Source organism: Ciconia boyciana, chromosome 16, assembly GCF_034638445.1.
Source record: "Ciconia boyciana chromosome 16, ASM3463844v1, whole genome shotgun sequence".
Taxonomy (NCBI): Eukaryota; Metazoa; Chordata; class Aves; order Ciconiiformes; family Ciconiidae; genus Ciconia; species Ciconia boyciana.
The window spans coordinates 11,641,589-11,665,528 of record NC_132949.1 but is presented as its reverse complement, the minus strand read 5'-3'; the positions used below and the strand labels follow the sequence as shown (position 1 = coordinate 11,665,528).

The 23,940-nt window shown below is 53.4% G+C and overlaps 1 protein-coding gene across 1 annotated transcript; it reads left to right on the top strand.

Annotated features, from left to right (window-relative positions):
* The first annotated feature begins 3,311 nt into the window (after nucleotides 1-3,311).
* On the top strand, nucleotides 3,312-22,752 carry PMP22 (peripheral myelin protein 22). The gene is made up of 5 exons (XM_072881321.1): nucleotides 3,312-3,469; nucleotides 4,430-4,527; nucleotides 5,726-5,816; nucleotides 16,993-17,133; nucleotides 21,132-22,752. Exons 2-5 carry the CDS (start codon nucleotides 4,450-4,452, stop codon nucleotides 21,296-21,298), a joined length of 477 nt encoding a protein of 158 aa, XP_072737422.1. The 5' UTR covers nucleotides 3,312-3,469; nucleotides 4,430-4,449; the 3' UTR covers nucleotides 21,299-22,752.
* Nucleotides 22,753-23,940: the final 1,188 nt, after the last annotated feature.

Here is a 23,940-nt window from a genome sequence, read left to right as displayed (position 1 = left end):
CTCTGTGTATGTGCATTTTTTAATATATGTATATGCATGTGCATTGTTTGGGGGAGCACTATAGCTTCTCCATAAAACGCGAGTCAAACTATACATTGCTCTCCTTTTTTCCCTAGTTGCACAGTTGTTTGAAAACAGGATTTTTTCCCCACGTTGTTCTGTTCCCAGCCCCATGTGAGCCATGGGCTTGCTGATGGCAGTGCAGATTTCTGCCCCTTCCCCTTTGCGTTTCAAATCCTCCATTGCTAATGGTCTTAATCACCAGGGTAGGGAATAGGAAGCGAGTCCCTAAAATTGTGATGACAGAGCAAAGTCTTGGGGTTAAACAAGTTCATCCACAAGATGACATACAGAGGAAATCTTGTCTTTTTGTGTAGTTTGAAAATGCTTGTTTTAAGAGTTGTTTCATTCACCTGGCTTGGGGAAGGGGATGGCGTATGTGTACGCTGGACTGATGGCAGCAGAGCCCGTGATGTGCTGGTTCAGGTGATGCTGCAGACACAGTTAAATGGGGCTTAGACCCTTTTCAGCAAAGCCCACAGTCTGTCAGTGCCTTGTCAGATTAGCATCTGAGCCCCTTGAAGTGATATTAAAACCACTTTCCCTTCTAAATTCTCATTATTTTAGTCTAGAAATTCAAGCTGAAGCATTGTAAGAATTTTAAGTGATCCCATGGAATAGATTCAAAGTGAGAAATCCATATTTTTTTTACTCAGTATTTATACAACCCATCTATCTTACAGTATTGCCAGCACAGCCTGTGGTGAATCTTATTTGTACACAAAACATTTTTCAAATTTCTTGTGGCGTCTGCTTGTATTTAGGTGGTGACCACTGCTAGCCACACTCGTGTGGAGACTGAGCTGGGGAAGCTGGGCAGCTTTCGAGCCCCTTGATGGGAAGCACGGTGCGATTCCCCGGCCTCTGCTGGGTCGGGTGGTGATGCCATCTCTCCAGCAAAACCCCAAGGGCTCTGCTGTGAACATCCTCACTTTCTCGCCTCCTCTCCTCCTGGCCCAGACAGCCGCCATCCGGCACCTCTGGTTGATGGAAGGTGCAAAGAGGAGCTTTGCCTCCAGCGCTTTCATGTGAACCCACCACGCCCCGGGGAGCAGTGTGGTCCCCCATCGCCAGAGCTGCCGTGATAGCACGTGCTCAGCAGATGTTTTTCCAAAGCCCCGCTCCATTTGGACAATGCACCTTTCCGAGAAGTGTCTGAGGAGCGCAGGAGTGACGTGCTCTTCTCTCTGGGCTTCCTCCACAGGTTCTAATCTGCAACTCTCAGACAAAACAGCCTTCATTACCCGCAGGCTACTATTTTCCCTGATTTGAGTTTCAGATATTTCTCCTGTGCTTAAAAAGCTGCTTTTGGCACCATTTGCAGAACTGGAGCCGAGGTGGTTTTGCTCTCCCACATTCATGGACGAGCTCGGGTGCGGTATGCGACCCCCACACCTCCTGGCTGCCTTTAACTGCTGTGCATCTCCCCACTCTGCTTTTGGGGAACGGGCCAGATGATTTATCCAGAGACACAGCAGCCGAGATCTCAGGCCTACAAACCCAAATCAGAAGATTGTCTCTAATGGCAGGTTAGATCGCAGACCTTGGGAACAAGACCCTTCTTGCTCTGTGTGTGTGCAGCCCCGAGCGAGGTGGCTCCTTCTGCTCTGAAAGCAGCACAGATGCTCTCAAGGCAAGACAGCCTGAAATAGCCTCATTAGTGAGGAATGTACTGATGGCGGTCCAGATGTTTTAGTCCTCTGGGGCTTGCAGTCTCGGATGGCACTGGTTCCTGATGGCACGTGCAGCAGCCTGCTATGGCAGGCAGCAGCGTCACAGGGTGCAGGGGGTGGCAGCAGCAGAGAAATGGGTGGGTATTTTTCGGAGGGGAGGGCAAATTGCATCCTTTGAAACCAGGCTGGGCAAAGCTGCACAAGGCAGAGCTGGCGCTGCTGGAGCAGAGTTTGGCTCGGCGGCATTGCGGCGCGATGTGCAGTCATGTACTGAAGCAGGGGCTCGAGCACGGTGTGAGGCCGGGGGCCTCGTTTCAGCCACTGGCCCATCTCCCCCCCACCCCCATAGAGCGCTCTGAACCCCCACTTGCTGGCTAATGCGTGTGATGGGACCACTTACACGAGTGCAGAGGAGCCAGCGCCCGTGCTGCAGGGAACACGCCTGTGCTTGCCAGGAGGAAGGAGCCAAGCACGCTTCTCTCCCTCTTTCTCCCAAGATTTACAGTTTTGGGGGCTGGATGCCGAATTCCCTCGTCTCAGCGACAAAGCAGGACTAGTTTGGAGCTGGTGTGTGGAGAGGGGAGAGGTGATGGGGAGGTAGGTGCTAGTGCTCAGGACTCCCAGGGGTGCGCAGGTCTCCTGCGGGGACTGTTGAGGGGGGATGTGTGTGCGAGAGGTTTATTTCAGCAGATTAGCTGTGGCTGAGGAATGAGCGAAGGCTGCTGTACTGGAGCGCAGCCACCCCTTCCACTCCAGCGTTTTGGAAAATCTCACCCTCCATTTAGTGAAAAGTTGCTCAGTCTCACAGGATTTGGCTTTCAAGTGCTAGAAAACTCCAGCCCAAGAGCCAGAATCACATTGCCATCGCAGCAGCAAATTGCAAAGGTGTCACTTTCCCGGACACAGCCACGCCGTGTAAATCAGAGGCGACGTTCCCCTCGACTTCAGCACAGCCAGACGCTCATTCCCCGAATGCTGTCCCACGGATCCCTGGCCGGGGCAACGCAAACTGCCTCCGCCGGGGCGAGGGGAGCCACTTTGGGCAGCAGAGCTCTCTGTCCTTTCCATGTAACCTCGCTGCTGACGATGCCCCCCTCCCCGTGCAACCCTGGAAGAGGAAAGCTCCCTGCTAGAGCTCCCCAGAAGTCACTTCTCTGCTTAGGAAATACCCAGCTGCCAGCGCTGCAGCCGCGGGACACCGGCTGGATCCTGCCCAGGGCGCGCCCCGGCTTCCCACAGCCTCGCACTCCGCTGTGTTACCCGCTCCGAGACACGCAGGCACCCACCCGCGCCCACGCGTGGCCGAGCCGCCTCCCGGCAGTTCCCCCCCTCCCTTCGCCGCGGCTGCGTGAGCAGCGGGGGCTCCCCACGCCGGGGACTCCTCGCTGGGGGTCTGTCGTGGGGAAGCAAGGGGGGGGCAGCCAGGCCGTGGGGTGTCGTGTGTCCGTCCTTCCCCCCCCCCCCCCCCCAAGTCTCCCCGCTGCCCGGCGGGAGCGGCCGTGCGTGTGTGCGGGGGACGGGGACGGGGCAGGGAGCGAGTGTCGGCTCGGGGGGAGGCGGGCCGGGCCCCGGGCGCTGCCGCATTTATAGGAGGAGCGGCCGGCCGCCGCCGCAGGGCCCTCCCTGTCCCGCGGACGCAAGCGGGGCGGTGGCCCCGGTTAAAGGGGAAACTTGACAGCGCCGCCGCCCGCTCCGCTCCGCTCCCGCCGCCCAGCGCCCCTCGGCTCCGCCGCGACGTGAGTACGGCCCGGGCCGCTCCGCCAGCCGGGCTGGGGAGGGGGACGCGGGGGGCGGCTGGCGGGGGGCCGCCGCTGCGCGCTCCCCCCGGGGAGGGGAAGAGCCACCCCGAGGGGGAGAGGGGCCGGAGAGACCCTCCGGGGATCCGCAGGGGAGAGGGACTGGGGGACCCCCCCCCCCGCCCCCCCCCTGCTCCGGGGGTCCTCTAGGGAGACGGGTCAGGGCAGCCCCCCTCCCCTCTTCTCCGAGGGTCCCGAGGAGAGATGGGCTGGGGAAAAAGCTACCCCACCCGGGGGAGAGGGGCCAAGAGAGCCCCTGCCGGGGGTGCCGAGGGGAGGTGGGCCGAGGAGACCCCTCCAAAGAAGAGGAGCCCAGATAGACGCCCCCCCCGCCCCCTCCCCGGGGGTCGCCAGGGGAGATGGGCCGGGGAAAGCCTCCCCTGGGGACAGGGGCCGACAGAGTCACCCCCGGTGGTCCCATGGGTAGGTGGGCAGAAGAATCCCCCCTCCCGGCGGAGAGGGGCCGGGGTAGCCCCTTGGGTGAGATGCGCCGAGATAGACCCCTCTCCCGGGGGTGCCGAGGAGCCCACCCCCTCGGGGAGAGGGGTCGGAGCCCCCCGCTCGGAGGAGAGGGGCTGGGGGACCCCCTCAGGGAAGCCCCCCTCGGGGGTCTCCAGGGGAGGGGGGCCGGGGAAGCCCCCTTGGTGAGAAGGCTTGGGGGAGCAGGCTCGGGGGAAGGGCTCGGAGGACACTCCGGGGGTATCCGCGAGTGGGGCCGGGCAGAGGGCTCGGACCCCCGCTCCGTCGGCGGGGCCCGAGGGAAGAAGCCCGGGAGCCGGGCGCTGCCCAAGCATCCCCCGGAGCCGGGCGGGCTCCTGCCGTCGGCGGAGCGCCTCCTGCTGCCCTCGGGGCCGGGCTTCACACGCACGCACACTCAGCAGCATCCCTCTCCCCCTCCAGTCCTGCCCGCCGCCGCCAAGATGCTGCTTTTGCTGCTGGGAATCATCGTGCTCCACGTCACCGTGCTGGTGCTCCTCTTCATCTCCACCATCGTTAGCGTAAGTACGGACTTTCCTCCGGCACCGGGCTACCGGCGAGGCAGGGAGCGGCCGGCGGGGTGGTTATGGCATGGCAAGACCAGAAGATGTTAGTTTTCTTTGTGGTTTATCTTCCAGCCTGCCTGTTAGCAGGAAACCTTTACTTGCCGATTGCTGGTCTTACTAACAGTGGGATTTTGGAGCATTTTGCACAGAAAGCTCTTTCCGTATTTGTGCTGCCAGGTGTAACTGGTGGGTTGCTTGGTTGTGTGCCGCAGCGGGTGCTCAGGGCATCCCCATTAGTACAGGGGAGAGTGCTGTTGAAGCCCACCTCCTCATCGTCCCCATGCTGGTTCACACCGCGGAGCAGCCTCAGAGCACCCAAACTACCCTCCGTGGGCCTGAAACTGCACTCCCCTTTCATAAAGGAGCTCTACCTGCTAATGGGCTTCAGCCCACAGGACCAGTACTGCCAGTCTGAGGGGTCAAAACCCCTTGAAATGGGACTGGCTTGGGCACTGGCTCCTCAGCACCAGCAGCTTTGGTCTCCAGCTCTGCTCCTTTGGGGCTGTGAGTTAGGCACAGCCTCTCTCTCCTAACCCAGACGGGCTTCTGTTGATGATTTTCAAGGCTTAAGCTTTGCAAGCAGTAGGACGATTGAGGGTTGGATGCTGCACAGAGGGCTCCCAGCACCGTTCTCAGTCCAGAGCCCAGTTAACACATCATCTACTTAGGAAGAGGTTTGACTTGGTTTTAAGGCAGCAGTTTTGTGGAGCTGGTGAGTTCCAGGCTTGCTTCACCAGGTTCTGCTTTCCCTTCTTTTTTTCTTTTTTTTTTTTTTTTTTGGGTGGTAATAGTAGCAGAATACGTTACAAAAATCTTCTGAGTGGTTAGAAATCACGTGGAAGCATTCAAATAGCCCGGCCAGGCACCAGGTGAGGACGGCAGAGGGGAGGGAAATGTGCATCCCCCGTGGGACTTGGTCCACGTTTAAAGAGAATAAAGAGCTTCTGTTTTTCTGCTGTTGAGGTGAAAGCAGCTAAAAGCAAATATCAGTATTCACTTTCCAAGCCCCTTTCTAAAGAAAAGCATGTGCCTGGGAGGGCCTGGCCGGGCACACGCGTGCCGGTACACACTGGGGCTGCTCTGTGCCGAAGCCCTGGGGGGGCACGCGGCTGCCTGCCGCCTCCCTGCTCACGGGGCTGCGTCTCTCTTGCAGCAATGGCTGGTGAACGGCGGGCACGCGGCAGACCTCTGGCAGAACTGCACCTCTGGTAGTGTCTTCCACTGCCTGACGTCGTCCACGAACGGTGAGTGCTCCCCAGCAATCAGGGCTGTTGCTGCCCATCGCTTTTCTTCTCCTCGCCGGACTTAGGAAATCAAGGGGGATTTGCCTGTGCAGGTTATTTGTGATTCCCTCTTGCTTTTCCCTGCACCCCTCTGAAGTTGTTCCCTCCTGCCCCTTCCCCTTGCCTCCTCTGCTCTGTCCCTGGATGGAGAGGCAGGGCTCCACCGTGTTCCTGGTGTCTTGGTGGGGGGACACAGGGCTGGCCCAGCAGCGGGGGGATTGTTCCCCCCCACCTTATCAGTCCCTGGAGTTGTGATGGGGCTTAGTGTGGGTACCAGACCCAATGCCCATTGCTCTGCCCTGCTGCCCTCAAGCTGTGGGGCAGCTCCTGGCAGCACCGCGGCAGGGTGTTCGGCACACTCAGCCACAGCGGAGGTGACCAGCTCGAGTGCTTTTTGGTGGTCTCCTGTCACTAGCCCACTTTGATTATACTTGGGTGTATAAACACGAGGCAGTCCTTGGAGCAGGGCTCGCTGGGTGCCCATCACCCTGCTGGGAGCAGAGGGGCTGTTTTTGGCAAGCTCCCCTCTTGCTCTGGTTGTGAGGGTGTTTTAAAGATGCACATGGTGCCCCGAGGACAGCCTGTCTCCTGTCTAGAAAGCTGCCTTGGTTTTTTTGCTGCTGTGACAGGCTGAGTTTTTGGGCACGCTCGTCACCATGTGGTTCGCTACCGAGCATCACGCATGGGATGTGCTGAGCTCTCAGGCCCTGCCTCATCCTGCTGCTGAAACGGTTCCTATGGCACCTGCACATCTGGGGTGGCTGAAGAGCCACCTCTGGACTAAGCTGGGTGAAGGCTGATGTCATGCTGGGTGACATCACTCAGTGACCTGTTTGCTGAGGTCAGCAGGGGAGGAGTGCTTGCTAAGATGCCGTGACGCAGAGTTTCCAGGGCACCTAGTGGTACCAATAACATGAAATCTGTGCTCAGGGAGTCAGGCAAGCCTGTGCCTCAGTTTCCCCAGAAGGCAGGGCTAATGCCAGCGGTGCTGTGTCCAGCATTTGTTTTCAGTTAGCCTGGTTTTCGCTTTTCTGTGGAAGCAGATTCTCCCAGTGAAACCAGTTGTGAATCATTCCGATGTCACTGGGAGCACAGTCACGCTACGCTGGAAACATGGTCCTGGCATAGGAGCAAACTAATGCCACGTGGTCTTGGCAAGTAGGGAACAGTCGCAGTGCAGAGCACTAACTGCTTTCAAAAGGTCTTGTGGCGATGGGCTACTGTCAGAGTTTTTTGGAGATTCGGGTCACCCTAATCCCCAGCCTGTTGGGAGCGAAACGCTCGTGGGTACCCCGCGTGGGGAGGTGGATGCAGATGCTCACTCTCCCTCTTATCTTCCCTGCGCTGAAAGCAGCGGCGTGTCTCCCTGCTTGGGCCCAGGCTCCGGTTTCGGTGGGAGCGGAGCCACCGCCGCGGGTCTCTGCTGACGCCTGGCGGTGTCCGGGCTGGCCGGGAAGCGGCTGGACCCTGTCCCAGCCGAGGAGCCTTCTGGAGCCATGTCCTTCATCAGCAGTTGGCTGGTGCTGGCTATCTGCAGCGTAGGCAGGCTGCTTCACGGCCATTCATGCGTGCTCCGAAACTGCTGGCCTTGCGCTTTGAAATAAAAAGCAGCGATTGCCTCCCGGAGTCCCAGAGCCGAGAGCTGTAAAGTGTCTCCAGATCTTTTGCTTTTCAAACCTGCACTGCTTTTTCTGCGTGTTTGCAGGATGCTGCATGTCGGGGAGTTCTCAGTGTTGAGCGGGGCTTGTCCAAAACGTGGTTGGGATGGTTTCCTCCACGTCTGACTGTCCTGCTGGGTGTTGCGAGTCTATGTTGCCCTGTTCCCAGAAGGTGCTCAAAGAGGGGCTTCCCTCTGGATCCTTTCAGTGATTAATTTTTATCATTATAGGGGCTATATTCATGATGGCCCTGTGAAAAACACGGTCAAGCCAGCTGAGTGTGGTTGATAAGGTGCCCCAGTGGGCTGCTGTTTGAGTAGAGGTGCATTGTGCTCGAGTCTTAAAGAGCTCTCTGACAGCTCTTATTTGTATGAAGGTTCTGCTCTAGCATCAGGAAAAGGGGGTTTTGCTTGGGTGAATGCTTCTGCCCCCTCCACCCCGTGGCAGGGGTGTGGGGGGAGCAGTGCTGCTGAGGACCAGTCTTCATCTGGTGGGACCCTGGATACAGGATCCAGAGCTCACCGGTGCTGTAGGAACACAAAATCAAAAGATATTTCCTAGGCTTATGCAAGGCTTTTAAAATCTGTTTGTAAAAACAGAATAAAAATACCACACAGCATCCTTTCCCGTGGATCTCTGCACCCTCCCTCCCTGCTGCCCGTCTCTGAGCCCCGGGGTCCTGCTGCCCCTGTGCTGGCAGCGGAGCTGCGGTCGGCCACTTATCGGAGTGATAGCGAGGACACGGGGCAAAGATGCTGTGGCAGGGCCACCTCTGAGGCTTATGCTCATCCCCTGCCTAGTCCTTGTTATGCTCCTCATACTCTTTTTGCTAGGAATATGCTTACTTTCAAAAATATGAGAGATCCTATACCAAATACCGCAAACTGTTCTCATTTAAATCTCTTTCAAAACACAGGCTGTGCATGCTACACTGGGTTGTAGAAAGCCTTAAGAATTTGTTTCTCTGTGCCTGTGCCAAGGACGATGCTTAACGGTTAATCGCAGAGTGCCAAGGTTTGCTCTGGGCTGAGAGCAAGAAATCCTCGTTTGGGAATTTTGGCAGAACTTGGTCTTTACGCAGAGGCAGTTTTTCCTCCGGCCATCGCAGTGGCTGCTGTAGTGCAGTTATTTCTTCCTCCCTTTTTGAAAAGGAGCGGTACTCAGTACTCGGAATATGTGGAATTTGGTAGGGCTGGGTCTGGTGTTTTCAGCACTGATGGGGGCTTTGGGGGCGTTTGCCGTAGTACCAGGGTCGTGGGTTTGTTGTGCTGTGATGGTCCCCTTGGTCTCAGCATGTCGGGCATGGATGAAGCCTCCTCTCGCCCAGCGTTCTGCCGCACAGGGACCCTTTTGTTTAGATGACCGTTACTTGGATGCCCAATGAGAAGTGGAACTTGCTAAACCCAGGTGCCAGCAAGATTTGCTTGCGTTTAACACTGGGGCAGGTTTGGGACCGTGCTCCTAACCTCAGATTATCTTGTGGGGATTGAATAAGCAGCAAAGCAACCTTAGGGTTGACCACAGGAGGACTGTTGGACCGTGGCTCCCCAGGATGTTGGCAGACCTTGGGCGCAGGATGCAGTTGGCCTCGGTGGAGGCTGAGCTCCCACCTCCCACATTCCTCTCGGCAGGGCTTGAACCCCCTGTGTATGTGAGGGCTGAGCGGTCCTGATGGGAGCGAGCGCAGGGAGGGAGGAGGAAACGCCGGGTCGGGGGCAGATGCCTTTTACAACTGCCTGCTTGTTGCTTTGATTTCTGCGTTTGCTTGTTAGAAAATGAATTTTATTTTTTTTTTCAAGAGGCCGAGAACTATGGAAAAAATGTTGCAATCTTTGCTTCGTTTGCGCTGTCAGACATTCCTGGAAAAGACTTATCTCAAGAATTCAGCTCTGAATCCCAGAATTGTGCGTCGGCACGGCTGCGTGCCAGCCCCCAGCTGTGCAATCCTGCTGCAGACAACGGGGCACACGGCTGGACCTGAGCCGCTCAAGTGCTCTTAAGTAGATTCCACCCCAAATTTCCAGACAGCGATATTTTTTCCTCCAAAAATGGCCTTTTCTTTCCACAACTGTATTTTTTATGCAGGCAAGAAGATTTTTTTCTGCTACTTTCTACTGCTCTTCCTCTGATTTTCATGGGAATGCTGAATGTGGGAAAGCAATAGGAACCTCCGTGGGGATCCCTACATCCTGTAACGTCAGGAGATGTTTTTCCTGTTGTCTTCTTACAGTCTCTCCTGTTGCTGCTCTGTGGCTTTCGCATGACTGGCTTGTTCACAGGCAGGCTGGTATTTTTTGGCTTTTTTAAAGGAAAAAGAAAACCCCAAACCTTGGGAAATGTACAGGCTGCCAATCCACATGATTACTAAGTGCTGTGGGCCGTATGATGCACCTGCTAATTTGCTGATGTGATGGCCACAAGCAAAGCCCAGGTGGGTTGCCCAGAGTGGAGATCTCCCCTGGACTGCCCGGGCGGGCAGGGATGCACCTCCCGTCCATGGGGCAGGCACAGCCATGCATCGGGGCACTGCCCTGCTCTGTGCCCTGCACGCAGACCTTCCCTCTTCCAGAGCCCCTTTGCTCTGGCAGATGGGACCCTAAGCAGCACTGCTGGTGCTTGAAATGCATTTTCTTTGCGCTGGAGGAGGAGGCAGGAAAGATCTTTGTCCCTGGCATGAGGCAGGGGCATCTGTGCCCTGACCCATCAGCTGTTCCCAGGAGGAATTGTGCTGCTTCTTCTCCACTTTAAAATTCATAACAGAAACATCTGAACCCATTGCTTTTGCTCTGTCAGCCCCTGCAGCGCGGCTTTGCTGGCCTTATTGTTTCAAACTCTTTCTTCCAGCAATGCTGGACTCCCATGACATAGAAAAGGTATGGAGAGACAGAGGTGCCATTTAACTTGCAGTAATCCTTTTTGTGGCTGAAAATAATGTTGCAAGGCTTCAATGAAGCCTTGTACCGAGGTAAATTATTTCTCAATGTCTAATTTCATTATCAATAGTGAGTATAAAATATCAACAAAAAGAGATGGGAGCAAATTCCCCTCCAGCCCACTGGAAGAGCTGAGACTGCACCAACTGGATCAGGACTTGGAGAATTGGTCACTGGTGAGGGGACATTTCCTAGAGCAGGAGGGTGAGATGGAGGCAATAGTCCAGTCACCCCTGCAAATTAGATGTTCAAAGATTTAAAGATTCTAAGATTTTTAAAAGGGTTTCAGCTATTTATTGAATGCTAAAGTAACCTTCTGCCCTTATGCTGTGTTGTCTTGCTGAGTCTGCGGGCACAGCACTGTTGCAGCCTTTTGCTATATTTCTGCTGGGCAGCTGCAAACTAGCAAGAAATTACCCATATTTAAGGATGCTGAGTCTGTTATAATGAAGCCCTGCAGTAAATACTGGATAGCCTGTATGTGTGTTAACGCACAGCATTTATACTTGAAGTTCTAGCCGTCAGCTGGCCCCATTCAGCTTATGGACCACGTGTACAGATACATTGGGGACATCTCTGGTCCTTCAGGGTCTTTGCAGTTTGCAGCAGAGTAGCAAGGAGCCAGCTTTTAATCTTTTTAGCAGTTTTAGCAGTTTTCTTTTAATCTTTTTAGCAGTTTGTGGGTCTGGGACACCCGCTTTACCATTAATGATAGATAACATTGGCCTAACTCGGGAGGGTTGAACCCCTCTCTGCTAGCTTGTGGGTGACTGTAGCTTGCCCCTTAGTTGTCTAAAACAAACTGTGGGGTATTCCAGGAGAATATTTTGTCATTTGGATCAGTTTCTGCCATAACCATGTTGCCTGCGATATGAAAGGGATTTCCTCTGCTTAAAACCAGGTTTTTATTGTTGCTTTTTCTTCTTACAAAGAGCATCTGATAAGGAGAGGCAGAGAACTAGTGCTGTTTTTTTCTCAGATGCTCCAGAGCTCTTTGGTTTCCCTATTTCTGCGTAGGGGAGGGTCAGTCGGCCTTCCCTGCTGGGTGGGGGCCTTTGGCCCATGGAAGAGGAGCGAAAGGGAGGAAGAAGGCAACATGCGGGCAAACGATGACTGCAAAACCAGAAGAATGGGTGGGGGAGTTCACTGTAGAGTGCAGTGCTGGAAAACCCTTAACCCAACATTTTTTTGGCCTTTATTGGCCTTTTTCGGCCATGCTTAGGGACATGGTATGGTGGTAGTCTTCGTAGTGTTAGGTTTACACTTGGACTCGATCTTAAAGGTCGATAGGTTATAAATAGAAATATTTATATATATTTCTATTTATAACCTATATAATATATAGGTTATAAATAGAAATATATAAATAGGTTAGAAAACTAACCTATACGATTCTGTGATTCTGTGATTTATGAGACTCTTGGGTGTCCCCGTGGCCACAGGCTGAGTGTACCCCAGCAGCGTGCCTGCAGGTTCTGCTCCCCATCCCTGCTCCTGGTGCCTGGACTCGAAATCAGTGGGACTTGGTACCTAAGCCCTTTGGAGGACCTGAAATGATGTATCTACCACCTCAGCTCGCTCTCACACATGAGCCAAAAGGAGGTCAGAGCCACCATGCTGAGGGTCTTGGAGAGGAGCCAGCTTGGGCATCGTGGAGCTGTTGGAAGGTGTTTTTCATGGTGCTTTCATGGCAGCTTTCTGCTGCCTCGGCAGCATCAGAGGTTGCCTCTGTGGGATGTGAGCTTCGATGGTCAATGGGACGGCTGCTGTGGCCTCACAGCTGAACCAGAGAGATGTGGAGGACAGGCCATGCTCTGAAAACCACTCATGTTTGAATGTGGCAGCTCTGGAGAGCTATGGACCTTCTGGCCTCAGGGACTTCTTGGATGGAGCTTCGAGGAGAAGGCAAAAGGGAGGACAGCTGAGAGGAAAAGAGGACAAGAGGAGAAAAGAGGGTTTTGAGGGTTTCATCTCCTTCTGAAGGGAGCTACAGAAGAGGACCAGGAAGTCTTGGGCAGAAATTGCAGCACCGTGTTCATTCACTGCCTGCCTGCAGCCCCAGTGTTTCCCACCTGCTCATCCCCCTTACAAATACCTTGGGAGCTCTTTAAAATCCCCTCTTTTCTGGTGGGATTTCCAGGAATACCTCGATCCAGCACCCTGTGGTCCTCTCCAGGGAGTAGACATAGGAGGATAGGAAAGGAGCAACTGTTGGGTGAAATACCTGCTTTTCCCAGCTTGAGCATCCAGCAGCCCAGAGCGCGGCCGGGGAAGGTTTGACCTCATGCTGGTGGGAGGTCTGGGACCGAAGCAGAAGAAAGTTGTAATGTCATGGAGCTGTTTTTTCCCCTGGAGAGCTTAGCGGCTCTGCTGGATGTGGCTAACGAGCCGTGATGCTGCTCTCCTCAACAGGAGAGATGTTTGCTTTGAGCAGTGGGGCTGTGGGTGGTGGCGGGGGGGTCTCTGCTGCTCGGAAACAGCACTGAGGGTAGCTGAGCTTTTTCACCCTTCTGGGTTGCTACAGCGAGTTGCCAAGGGGCAGTGATCTGAAGTTCAGCCCCAGAAGAATGATGCAATTGAGCTAGTATTTCTGCATCTTCAGTTCACGCTTTTTCAAATCTCTTAAGGGGCGTTTGAATATCAAGTTTTAAAACCATTGCCAACACCAGTGCTTGTGATATGACCTGTCAGCTTCATAGGTGAGGATGCAAGTTGGGTTCAGGTTCTTGATCAGACCTTGAAGCCCGAGAGTCTGCTTTGGAAAAACTCTGCTCAGAAAACACAACTTTTACTGGCAGGCCTTTGTGCCAGTAGATGCACGTGCTGTTCCTGACTCTGCTGATACTTAGTGTGCAGCACTGAAGGAGCAGGTTTTACCATGCAGATGGGGTCATGAATTTCCCCTCCCTCTAGTTTTGTATATATTATATGCTACAGTTACCTCCTTAGTGGATGTTTTCTTCCTGAGAAGTGGTTGCTTTTTAAGTGTGCAGCGCATACGCAGTTTGCAAAGGGAAAGCTATACGTGCAAAATGTTACCATCAGCTGCAGGTCACAGCACACAGGTGTTTTTAATGCATAGCACTAGTTCAGTGACGTCTTACAGCGAGTGTATAAGCTGATTGCTCAAATAAGTTTCTTTTCAGTTTGCACTTTATTCTTTCTCCTTGGCTGGGTCAAAAGAGGATAGGGTGTCTACCACAGAGCAGTGGATTAAACCCTGGGGGAGCCAATGCCTGTTCTTTAAGGCCCTCTGCTCCTGGCCAAAGGCATATTTCTGCCTGCCCCATCAATCCTGCTCAGCTGCACCCCTTGTCTGGGGTATAAAACCTCCCTGCAAGCAGGGCTGGGGCTTTGCTGGAAGGGGTTGGGTTACCTACTGTCTTTCTGGGGGGGGTTCAGCTGCAATTTCCACTCTTGGTTTCAATTTCTGCTCTAAGTTTCAATTTCTGCTCTGGGTTTCTCTCTTCCACGTTAGATTTTAGGGCAGTGAAATGTGGTCTTCGGCACCCCAGGGGTGAAGTCTTTTCCATGCTGTTATAAGTGGTGGCATGAGCACATCAGGGCTTGCACAGCTTAGTGAAGTTTTCAAATTTGTTTTGTAAAAACTTCTTACTTCATTTCTGACTGCCTGAGAGGGCTCTAAAAATGCTCCCGATGGGTCCTCTCCGGAAGCGGCATGCAGGGTGTTATCTGTCCTTTCCACCCTGTTTCCTTTTCTTCCTCCTCCTGAAGAACAAAGATATAAACACGGAGCTGAAGAGATACAGAAGAAAAATGGAGTAACCAACTTGTTGCCCAGGGGAAACCACAAATAACAGCCTGGGAGTAAACAGTGCTGACAGCCCTGCAGTACAGCTCGCGGGGCCCAGACCTCCCTGTAGGAAACTGGCTTTATTTTTAAAAGCCTAGAGGTAGGACACAGCGCTAATAGCAAAGGAGTTAAAAGCATACGGAGTTGAGGAGGTAGCAATCCTATTTGCAGTTATAGCAGTGTTTTCAAGTGAATTAAAGGCAATTAGCTAGCCTGATACAGCTGAAGTCTGTGGGCAGCTGGGCTTGGATTTAATGGGAGTATAGCAGTTTGCGCTCGTGGGTCTCCGAGTCATGAGCAAAGGGCTGGATGTGAGCAGCCCCAGAACTCTGGTCTGTGGGATCATCTCTTGATTTCCCTGCTCACAAGCTCGTGCGACTGCTGCTCTCTGGCTGCAGCAGAGCAGCACGGCTGCTGCCGAAACCGCGCTCTCAGTGCCTGCCTTTATGTTCCTCTAACACGGCTCTTTATTACAATGGGATTTTGAAAAGCTCATATAAATCATTCACATTCAGAACCAAAAAAGAGGCATGGGGAGGCGGATGTAATTAAAAGGGCAGCTCGGCTCAGCTTTCCGTCTAGACAGCCTTCTCCTAAAATAACCGGCAGTTGGAGCATCCACCTCCGAGCAGAAAGAGCTCCTCTCCGGGCCGGATCCCACGGCCTTTGAAATCACAAAAGACTTGGCTTCCTGGGTCCTGGACCAAACTGCAGGGCTTGGGGCCGGGCAGGCTTTGGCTCCGCTGGTTCATACAGCTGGCCCCGGGTTTAGGGCTCGGGAAGGGATGAGACAAGAGCTCAGCTTCCCAGACCTGGGATGGGAGCCCCTTCCGTGCTGAAGCGTGGAAGGAGATTGCAATTCAGGAGCTGGCCATCCTCTAACCGTACGTCTCTGACCCCATCTGAGCACTGGTTTAGGACTTGAATTTTAACAGCACTTGAGCTGCTTCATCCCTTCTGTTGCCCACTGGTTTAGCACGGCCAGAGCTGAAGGGTCAGGTGTGTCTGAGGCAGGGGGATTTCCCTGCCTGGTCAGTTGAGATAGATGAAATATATGGGACTTTTTTGTGCACATCAGCGTGAAAACCACACTGGGATTTCCTGGAAGTGACAGCAGTGATAGCTGCTCCTTCCTAAGGAACAGCAGCAACTGGTGCCCATGGATGTAAACCTGGTGGCATTGCAATGAGCGAAGCGCAGCAGCTCTTTAGCAGGGCCCATTAATGCTGCATAGCAGTTTGGCATGGAAAGGATGAGAAAGAGGGGAAGGAAAAAGCTGTCTGCAATGAGCAGAGGCCACTCTGGGTGGTTTCAGTCTGCTTTGGCAAGCAGGGCCTGAATTTGCTCCATTGCATGAACATCAAGAGGCAAGATGCAAAGACAAGGGGTAGAATTGATGGTCCAAAGTCAAACATGCCAGACATTACTAAATTGCACAGGATGTTCCCCGCAGGCATGGATTTGCTGGAAGGGCTCAGGCGTGAATCATCATTACCATCCCAGTTGAAGGCTGTACCTCGCTCTCTGGTTCAAATTGCGCTTTCTCCTCCATGAGTGCAGCTTGCGAGGATTTGGTGGGGAAGCGTGATCACTTCTCTGGGAGCAGATGCGGCTCTGGGCAGTCCCAAATGGCCTCATTTGCGGCACCAAGTACTGAAGGTTGCTAAGCTGAAGCGTAGCTTTATTTAGAAGTTTTGCTACGTTTCAGCTATTTGCTGCAGAAAGCCGTTTCTTGCAGTGTGCAGCCAGGGGAGCGAAGCTGGTAGGAGTAAAACTGTGGCAGGAACATGGGACTGGGACTGAGACTTCAGTGCTGCCTAATTCTCATCTGTCTGAGGATCCAGCCCAAAGCATGATTTTTCTGCCTTTCGCTGGGTGGTTTGTGCCTTAGTTTACCTGTACTGAGTCCTGCCTGGCTTTTGTGGTGAATTAATCAATGTTGCATCTTTAAAGACCTCTCAAGGAAGGCTGCGAATACTCATTTTGATCTCAAACTTTATAAGGAAAGGGAAGGGCAGAGGTATTTGTGGGCACGGCCCCGTCCCGGCGCTGTGAGGCACTGCCTCTTTCTGTCAAGCTGTGGCAGCTCATGGGATGGAGTGGCATTTTGCTTGTTTATTTATGTTTTTTTTTTACGTGGAGAGTTACACACCCACGAAGTCTGGAAATAGCTGGGCAGTGACTCACGTAGGGGCTGGTTTAGCTGGTCTGCTCTGGGAGGCAGCTGCGTTTGGCAGCTGGGGAAGGCTCTTTCCAAAAGGTTTGACGCCACAACAGCAGAAGGTGTTTTCACTCGCTGTGTATTTATTTTACCTCTGAGCTTGGCCAGCTCAGTGTCTCACGGCTTGTTGCACAGGGCTTTTGTGTTTCTAGTGCAGCTGAACTCCCAGGGCCTGCCATGAAGCTGGGGGAGATTTCTGCAGCGCTAATATCTCTGCTCGTATTTTATTATACATGCTCCCTGAGAAAGTGCATGGCCCTGCAATTCATTTTAGCCCAGCACCCGGTCCATGCACACGTCATCCTAAATCCCAGGCAGCATCGTGCCCGTGCTGAGGACCTCACCTCTAGTGGTGCAGCACTAGATGTGGCCACATCCCCCAGCTGTTAAGAAACTTAATAGGAACGAGGGGTGGGATGTTGGCACGGGGGATGATGCCGAGGCCACGGGCTGTGGTGAGGGCTCGCTATCTGTGGTGCCCGCACTGAGGTTTCTGTCTGTCTTTCCCCAGAGTGGCTGCAGTCTGTCCAAGCGATGATGATCCTCTCCGTCATCTTCAGCGTCTTGTCCCTGTTCCTGTTCTTTTGCCAGCTGTTCACGCTCACCAAGGGCGGGCGGTTTTATGTTACTGGAGTCTTCCAAATCCTTGCTGGTAAGTGGGGGCTGATCGATGGGGCTGTCACTGGTGGGGAAAGGGCTTTTAAGCAAAGGAGAGGGTAATGGTGGAAATGAGCATGCTCTTGGGTACTGAAGCAGGAGGACCACTGAACTGGCTCCTGCATGGGTCAGTGAAGGGAAAGGGGGATGAATAATTTGGGTCTGTTGAGGTCTCTCGCCCTGGGATGGGGTCTGGCTGTCAGGGCACGTTACGCATCCTATCTCTTCTGCCCTTGCATCATGGAAGGTGCAAGAGGGTTGCTGCCCCGGCTGGGAAGGTTTCAGAGGGGCAGGGTGCCAGACCCGCCGAGCCAGAGGCAGAGCTGTGCCGGTGGTCCCGGGCGGTGGGGCAGGCAGGGCACGGGGGCTGCCGGACTGAGGGCTCTGCCTCTTCTTCCCGCGGCTCGGGGTGGGGTGCTGATGGTCCAGGGTGGCTGCGCTGGCTCTGGAACCCACCTTCGCTGGGCTGGGCGAGGTTTCCGCAACTGCTGGCAGGGTCGGGGAAGTAGTGACGATCCTCTTTTGGCAAAAGAGGATCCGATGATTATTTATAAACTTGCCATAAGGGGGCCTGGTGCTTTCCACATCAGCAAAGAGCTGCTGGAGCGTGCATGGGTGAGCCAGCTGACTTTGAACTGTCAGCTACTATTTTTAACTCTTAAAGAACTCAGCACTGGAAATGAGCCATGGTTCATGTCCTACATTACAGTTCTCCAAATATAGATGCTGTAAAGCCACTGGCTCCATTTACGTTTCCACATATGAAAACAGTGGAGAGGATTTTCAAGCATTCACACTAGAAAAATTAAATAGTGCAACGAGGTTCTGGCTAAATTATGACATACTGTCTGGGAAGGAGAGTAATCATTTGCTAGAGCTTTAGATGTTACACTAAAAGCCACCCTAGGTCCTGCCACTAAATCAGAGGAAAAACTCATCCACTGAATGTAGACAAAGTTTCTGAGCATCCTCTAAGCGACTGACCTTCACAAACCCTGGAAAAGTTTAGAGCTAACCTTTGTTAGCAAGTGTAGCGGGAAATCTATTATGAGTGTATCTGCTTGGCCATAATGCAGGTGATGAGTTCAGATCAGTTCACTGTCTCTGGAAAGACACATGTGTAGAAACCCATTACAGCCATGGAGACAAGGAGGGGAAATGGGCATTAATAATGCAATTATCTGCCTGAGAGCTTGTCTAATAGATCTGGGAGCAGAAGGCTTCTCTCTCCTGAGTGATTGCTGGTGAGTCTTCATTCTCAGAGGAAGAGAAAACAGGATTGCAACCCTCCTGTCTAAGCTGTGCTGGGTGTCCTAAGGGGATGCAGGGTCAGGCCATAGACCTACTGTCTCTTTCCTTGTTGGGCCTGAAGCATGGGTCAAATCCATCCCCAGCCACTATGAAGGACAGGAGAAGTGTGACCTGATCCCCATGAAGCTTCCCCATGGCCTGGGGGACTGGTAAGCAGAGGTCTGAGTCCAGATGGACCATGCAGAGGTGGGCACTGGTGGCCATCCTTGCTGTTCTCTCTGGCGAGGGCTAGAGGAGGGGGCTCAGGGCAGCTGTGGTCTTTGTGACCATAAATTTCAGGATTGTTGGTAGGAAACAGGACATGGCTGTGCCAGCACTGCCAGGAGATCCCACCTGGAGGTATGGATGGCTCTGGTCAAAGGAGCTGAACCTGATTTGGTCTCCTTGCAGCTTGCTGTGGAAGGCCACGGCTGTCTAAAGCCAATGGAGGAAATTCCTGTGGCCTTCAGGTTTTGCAGGTGTTCATCCATGCCTTGCAAAGCCCTGGCACGACAAAGCCCTGCTGCAGGTCTGCTGGGGACAGGGTCTTACCCCCTTGAGCGCTTTGTTCTCAGCTCCAGCAGAGCTGGAGAGGACCTCCCTCCATGTGGGAGGGGATGAGAAGGCTCTTCCCGAAGCCCTCCATCACCCTGCACCTTCTCCCGGGGTGATGCAGCTTAGCAAAGCTGAGGGTCTCCAGTTTTGGAGCCTGACCAACAGCAATGCTGGACCTGAAACAGCGGGTTCCAGGGACAGGACCACTGGGTGCTGTTGGGTGGCAGAGCTGGGCAGCGGTGCCCTGAGATCCAGGGAGGAGGGCAGGGTCTGGTCTCCACTACAACTTCAGCGGTGGCTCAGGGGAACTGGGGAGTGCAGGTAAGGGCAAGAAGAGATGCATGAGGTCAATTGGGTCTGTTGGGCAGCGGTAGGGTAGGATGCATCCCCAGCACTTTCTCCACACTGATTAGAAACGTGCCCCGTAGTCTAGCTGAATTTGCCCTGATGGGATTTCAGCCATCACAAAGGCATCAAAAGGCCCCTTGACAGCTCCCCGCCATCCTTGGTGGGTCCATCACATCCACGGGTAACTTCTCATAGCTGTGTAAGCCCAGTATGGGAGAGATGTTGGTTGGGGCCTCTCAGGGTTTGACCCAAGTTCTCCATCACTCTCTCCAGCCTCAGCATCATTTTTATGCCTTTTTTCTCATCCCTCCCACCCTAGAGCTGCTGTCCCTGTGGGGTGGGGAGGGTAGGCTCAGCCTCGAGGGCTGTGCCTTCCACGTGTCCCGCAGCTTTTTGCAAAGCCCTGCGTTGAAGAGCTGACCTCGGGCATGCACCAGCAGCCATCCCAGCTTGTCTGCAGGACCAGAATGCACAGACCTGCAGGAACAGATTTTAGGTAGCATTTGCCCTCCGGGCCTGTCAAAGCAAGACTAGAGTGTGTTCTTAAAATCAGGCTCTAACGTGGTGATGCATTGCTTGCATCGGTGCAAGCAACTGAATGCAGCTGTCCTTCAATTCCTGAGCATGTTCTCCAGGCCAAAATCCATGCAGATGCTGCAGAAACCATCGCCTCCATTTTGCAAAATTCCTCATGTGGACAATCGCTGCTGTATTTTCTGCTGTCTGTAGGTGACCAGCGTGGCCGCATGCCTGTTCTCTGTCCCACCAGCATCCGCAGACAATTGTTTTGCTCTCTTTGCATGGGCCGGGGCAGTGGGAGTTGGCTCTCGTGCTTAGAGAATGGAAACTGCACCAGCGGCACGTTAATGAAACGTATTCCCACTTCTGCACTTTCCCAGAACAAAGGAGCAGTGTCAAGTGGAATTACAGCTCAAATATCACGGTGGTTAAATGTAGGTGGTCCCGAGGTCCGTGGAGGGGATTTGGAACTCAGCTCCGACAACAGCCCCGCAACTGTATAATAGAACTGCTGGGATTGACTGAAAGAGCTTGTTTTCAGGCAGAAATAGAGGTGGCTTTGTGTTAGCTCTGGGCAGTCCCCAACGCTGATGGGTTGTTTTTGCAACAAAGCTAAAATGCTGCCTACCGGAGCTGGGCCTGGCCGGACATCCCTCGGGGACCTGCGCTGGCCCGTGGCTGGCGAGGGTGGACATCAGGAGCTGGGGAAAAGGGACGAGCCGCGGGCGCAGCAGAGTTTGCTGAGAGCAGGGTTTGCAGTTGAGCTCCTCGTGCAGCCCCGGAGGAGGACGGGGCATCGCAGGGCACAGACCCTGCCCGGCCAGAGCGTCCTTGGCCCCCAGCTGTGCTTGCCTGGGCAGGTGATAAAGAAACTTCCATGCTTTAAAAAAAGCCAGGGTTTGTGTCTGACCTCTTGCAGCACCTCTGATAGGGTGGTTCAGGCTACAGTCTGGGTTTTAAATAAGCTACCCAAGGGAGTTTGGCTGGTCCGGAGCAGCAGCCTGGAGCTGGAGGATGGGTTAGCCCAGGCAATGCTCCGGCTTTGCTTGCTCAGAGCCTGACAGAGATATCCCCACTCACCTGCAGTCAGGGCAGAGCCCACAGCATCACACCCTCCAAATCATACCGTAGTTTTCCAGGAGATAGGATACAAGGGGGCAATAATAAAAACAGTTTTCCATGCTGGCGTTGGGTATTACCCTCTCCGGCTCTGGGTTTGCAGCAGGGAACTGTTCCATGCGTGGCATCGCTAACCCCTTTCTATGTGCACTTCCCCGGCAGGGCTCTGCGTGATGAGCGGCGCGGCCATCTTCACAGTGAGGCACACGGACTGGCACCAAGCCTCGGAAAACACCTCCTACGGCTTCGCCTATATCCTGGCGTGGCTGGCCTTCCCCCTGGCCCTCGCCAGCGGCATCGTCTACATCATTCTACGGAAGCGCGAGTGATGCCGCGGGAGGCGGCATGGCGTGACAAGGGCACTCATGACGTCCATGGAGGAGACGGAGGCGGGGGAAAATAGACGAGAAAACGGAAAAGAAAATTAACCAAAAAAAAAAGAAAAAAAACAAAAAAAAAAGAAAGGAATAAACCCTCCCACCAAAACCAAAACCAAACCCAACTGACCCCAAAAGGAAACACTCAAAGGGTTACTTGTTAATTGAAGATGTATATAGTATCTATGGTTTAAAAAACCTATTTATAACACTTTTTACATATATGTACATAGTATTGTTTGCTTTTGTTGACCATATGCTATGTTTTAAAGCCTAAAGCAAGTGCCTAAGGAACTATTACTCCTAACAGTGTAACAAGAGCGCGGTGATTTTTCTCTCATGCAAAATCCTCTGACCTGAACTCTCCTTCCCCATCCCAGCCCATTTCGAACCATCAGAAAACCCCAGCTCTGACTGGTTTTAGGCTGGCGTAAATCGGAGTTATGCCTGTTTATGCCAGCCGGAGGGTTGGTCCCCACGCCTGCCACATGCTGTGATCCTGATAACTGAAGTGCACGTCCAGATCTGACGGGAGACACTTCCGAAAGGTTTGAAGGATTTTGGAGCAAAGGCTTTGATTGCCCCAAGTGCCTAAATGACTTATGTGCCTAAGTCCCATTGCCTTGCCACCACACCCGCTGGGAATTTGGGCTTTTAAATCACTTAGGTGGAATTGCAATCCAGCGCGGGCTGTCCTCCTTCACCCGCGCAGTCTCTGGGGGTGCCCCCGATGCCCATGCTGGCGGGGCTGGGGTGTGTGCCGTGCCAAGCCGAGCCGAGCCGAGCTGCCGGGGCACTGATGCTCCCAACCGTGAAACGTGCTTTATCCTTGCCGTGGAGCTAAACTACCGATGAGAAAGAAGCAAACCCAGTATATCTATGAAATCAAATACCAGATATATGAAATGGTGCTATCTATTTACCATTCCTTATATTGCTAGCCATTTAACCTTATTCACTGGAAATTCAGTTAACAATCTTGAGGTAAACAACAAAGCTAGAAATGAGAAATAATTCTGTGTAATATAAATGAGCTATAACTGCTTTTGTACTTAGACTTGCTCTTACTATTATTTTTAATAAAGCATTTATAACCGAGGTTCCTTTTTTTCCCCCGTGGTCAAGAGGAACAGAAACAGCTCTGGGTGGAGCCCTGTCGGTCTTCGCCGCCGGAGCGAGATGCCTGTCCTCTGTCTGTGTGTCAGCGATGTGTCTGGCCATGAATTGAACGGGCACCTGCGCAGATCCCAGGCTGCCTCCTGAGGACTCCAGACACTGTGTTGCTGTTGTTGTTTTTGTTTCATTTTGGGGTATTTTTTGGTTCTTTTTTTTTTTTTTTTTTGCTTTGCTCTTCTGATTTTATACCGACTGTGTGGACTAAGAAGCAATGAAATAAAAGTCAGAATAACTCAGTTGCTTCTGCTTTTTGGCATTTCTGCAGGTTAGAGCCAGGCTGCGCTCCACCAGTCTGCTTGCACGGCCATCCCATGGAAGGTCTCTGTGATGCCGTGTAGTAGATTTGTGGGCTAATTCATGCCCTTGAGAGAGGCTCTGAGCTCGCTGGGCTGTCTGCGTGGCAGAGGTACCTGTGCCGGAGGGGTAAGACTGCACCAGGATTAGCACCGGGGCCAGGAATGAAGCTCATAGTCCCGTGCCATAGCGCTGGTGCATGCTTATCTTTCTGCCTCTGTCCTAAGATGCTCCCATGATGTGACCACCAGACAGCAGCTGGCAGGACCGCACTTATCCCCTCCCAGTCTCCTGGACAGGGATGGTTCAGGTCAGCATCAGCTGCCCCGGGGGGATCCGGCCAGCTCTGCCACCCAGCACAAACAGCAGAAGCCTTTCAGTCCTGTGCGCCAAAACACCCAGAGCCTGGGGGGTGCAATTACGGCGGGGGGGATTAGCACATTGTGCACAGTATGTGCAGCCTTAATGGCTGGCACGGAAGCGTTCACACTTCCGTTCGCTCATTCATTTGGCTATTAAATATCCGAGCTGATGTAGCAACTGGTGCTGGCAGAAACACAATGGTTCTTGCAAGGTCGCCTGTTGAGGCCAGTTATTAACATCAGGCCAGATCCCAAAGCCCTCAACCCAGCCACATCCCAAAGGAAAAGAGCAGGAGCTGTCTCAAGTCTCCTTGGCTGCTCAGCGCAGAGCCTGGGCAGCACAGTGTGACCACCCTGGCATCTCGCTTGACGGCTGGGGCTCCTGGTTGTGGTCTTCCGGCTGGCCGTACTTCCCTGTGTCCTCATTTTGCTGAGCTCTGACTAAGCCTGGGCGGGTATCTCGCTTGCTGAAGCAGCATTCAAGCCCCCGTGAGCTGCAGCGCTGGGCCACATGGTCATCCTTGGTCCTGCTGGGCTTGGCACCGTGTACCTGGCAAAGGGGGCAAGTACTTCCCTTCTGAGGAACAGGTAGGAACGCAGGTGGTTTTTTTCCCCTCCTGTGGGAAAATTAAAGATGCTCCTTCTCACTTTGGATCAATATCTCAGAAGGCAGAAAAAAGCTGACTGGTTCACTTTTGCCTCTCGGCGTGGTGCTCTTTGTCCGTTCAAGGTGTAAACAAGTGAGCAGCATCAGTTCGTATC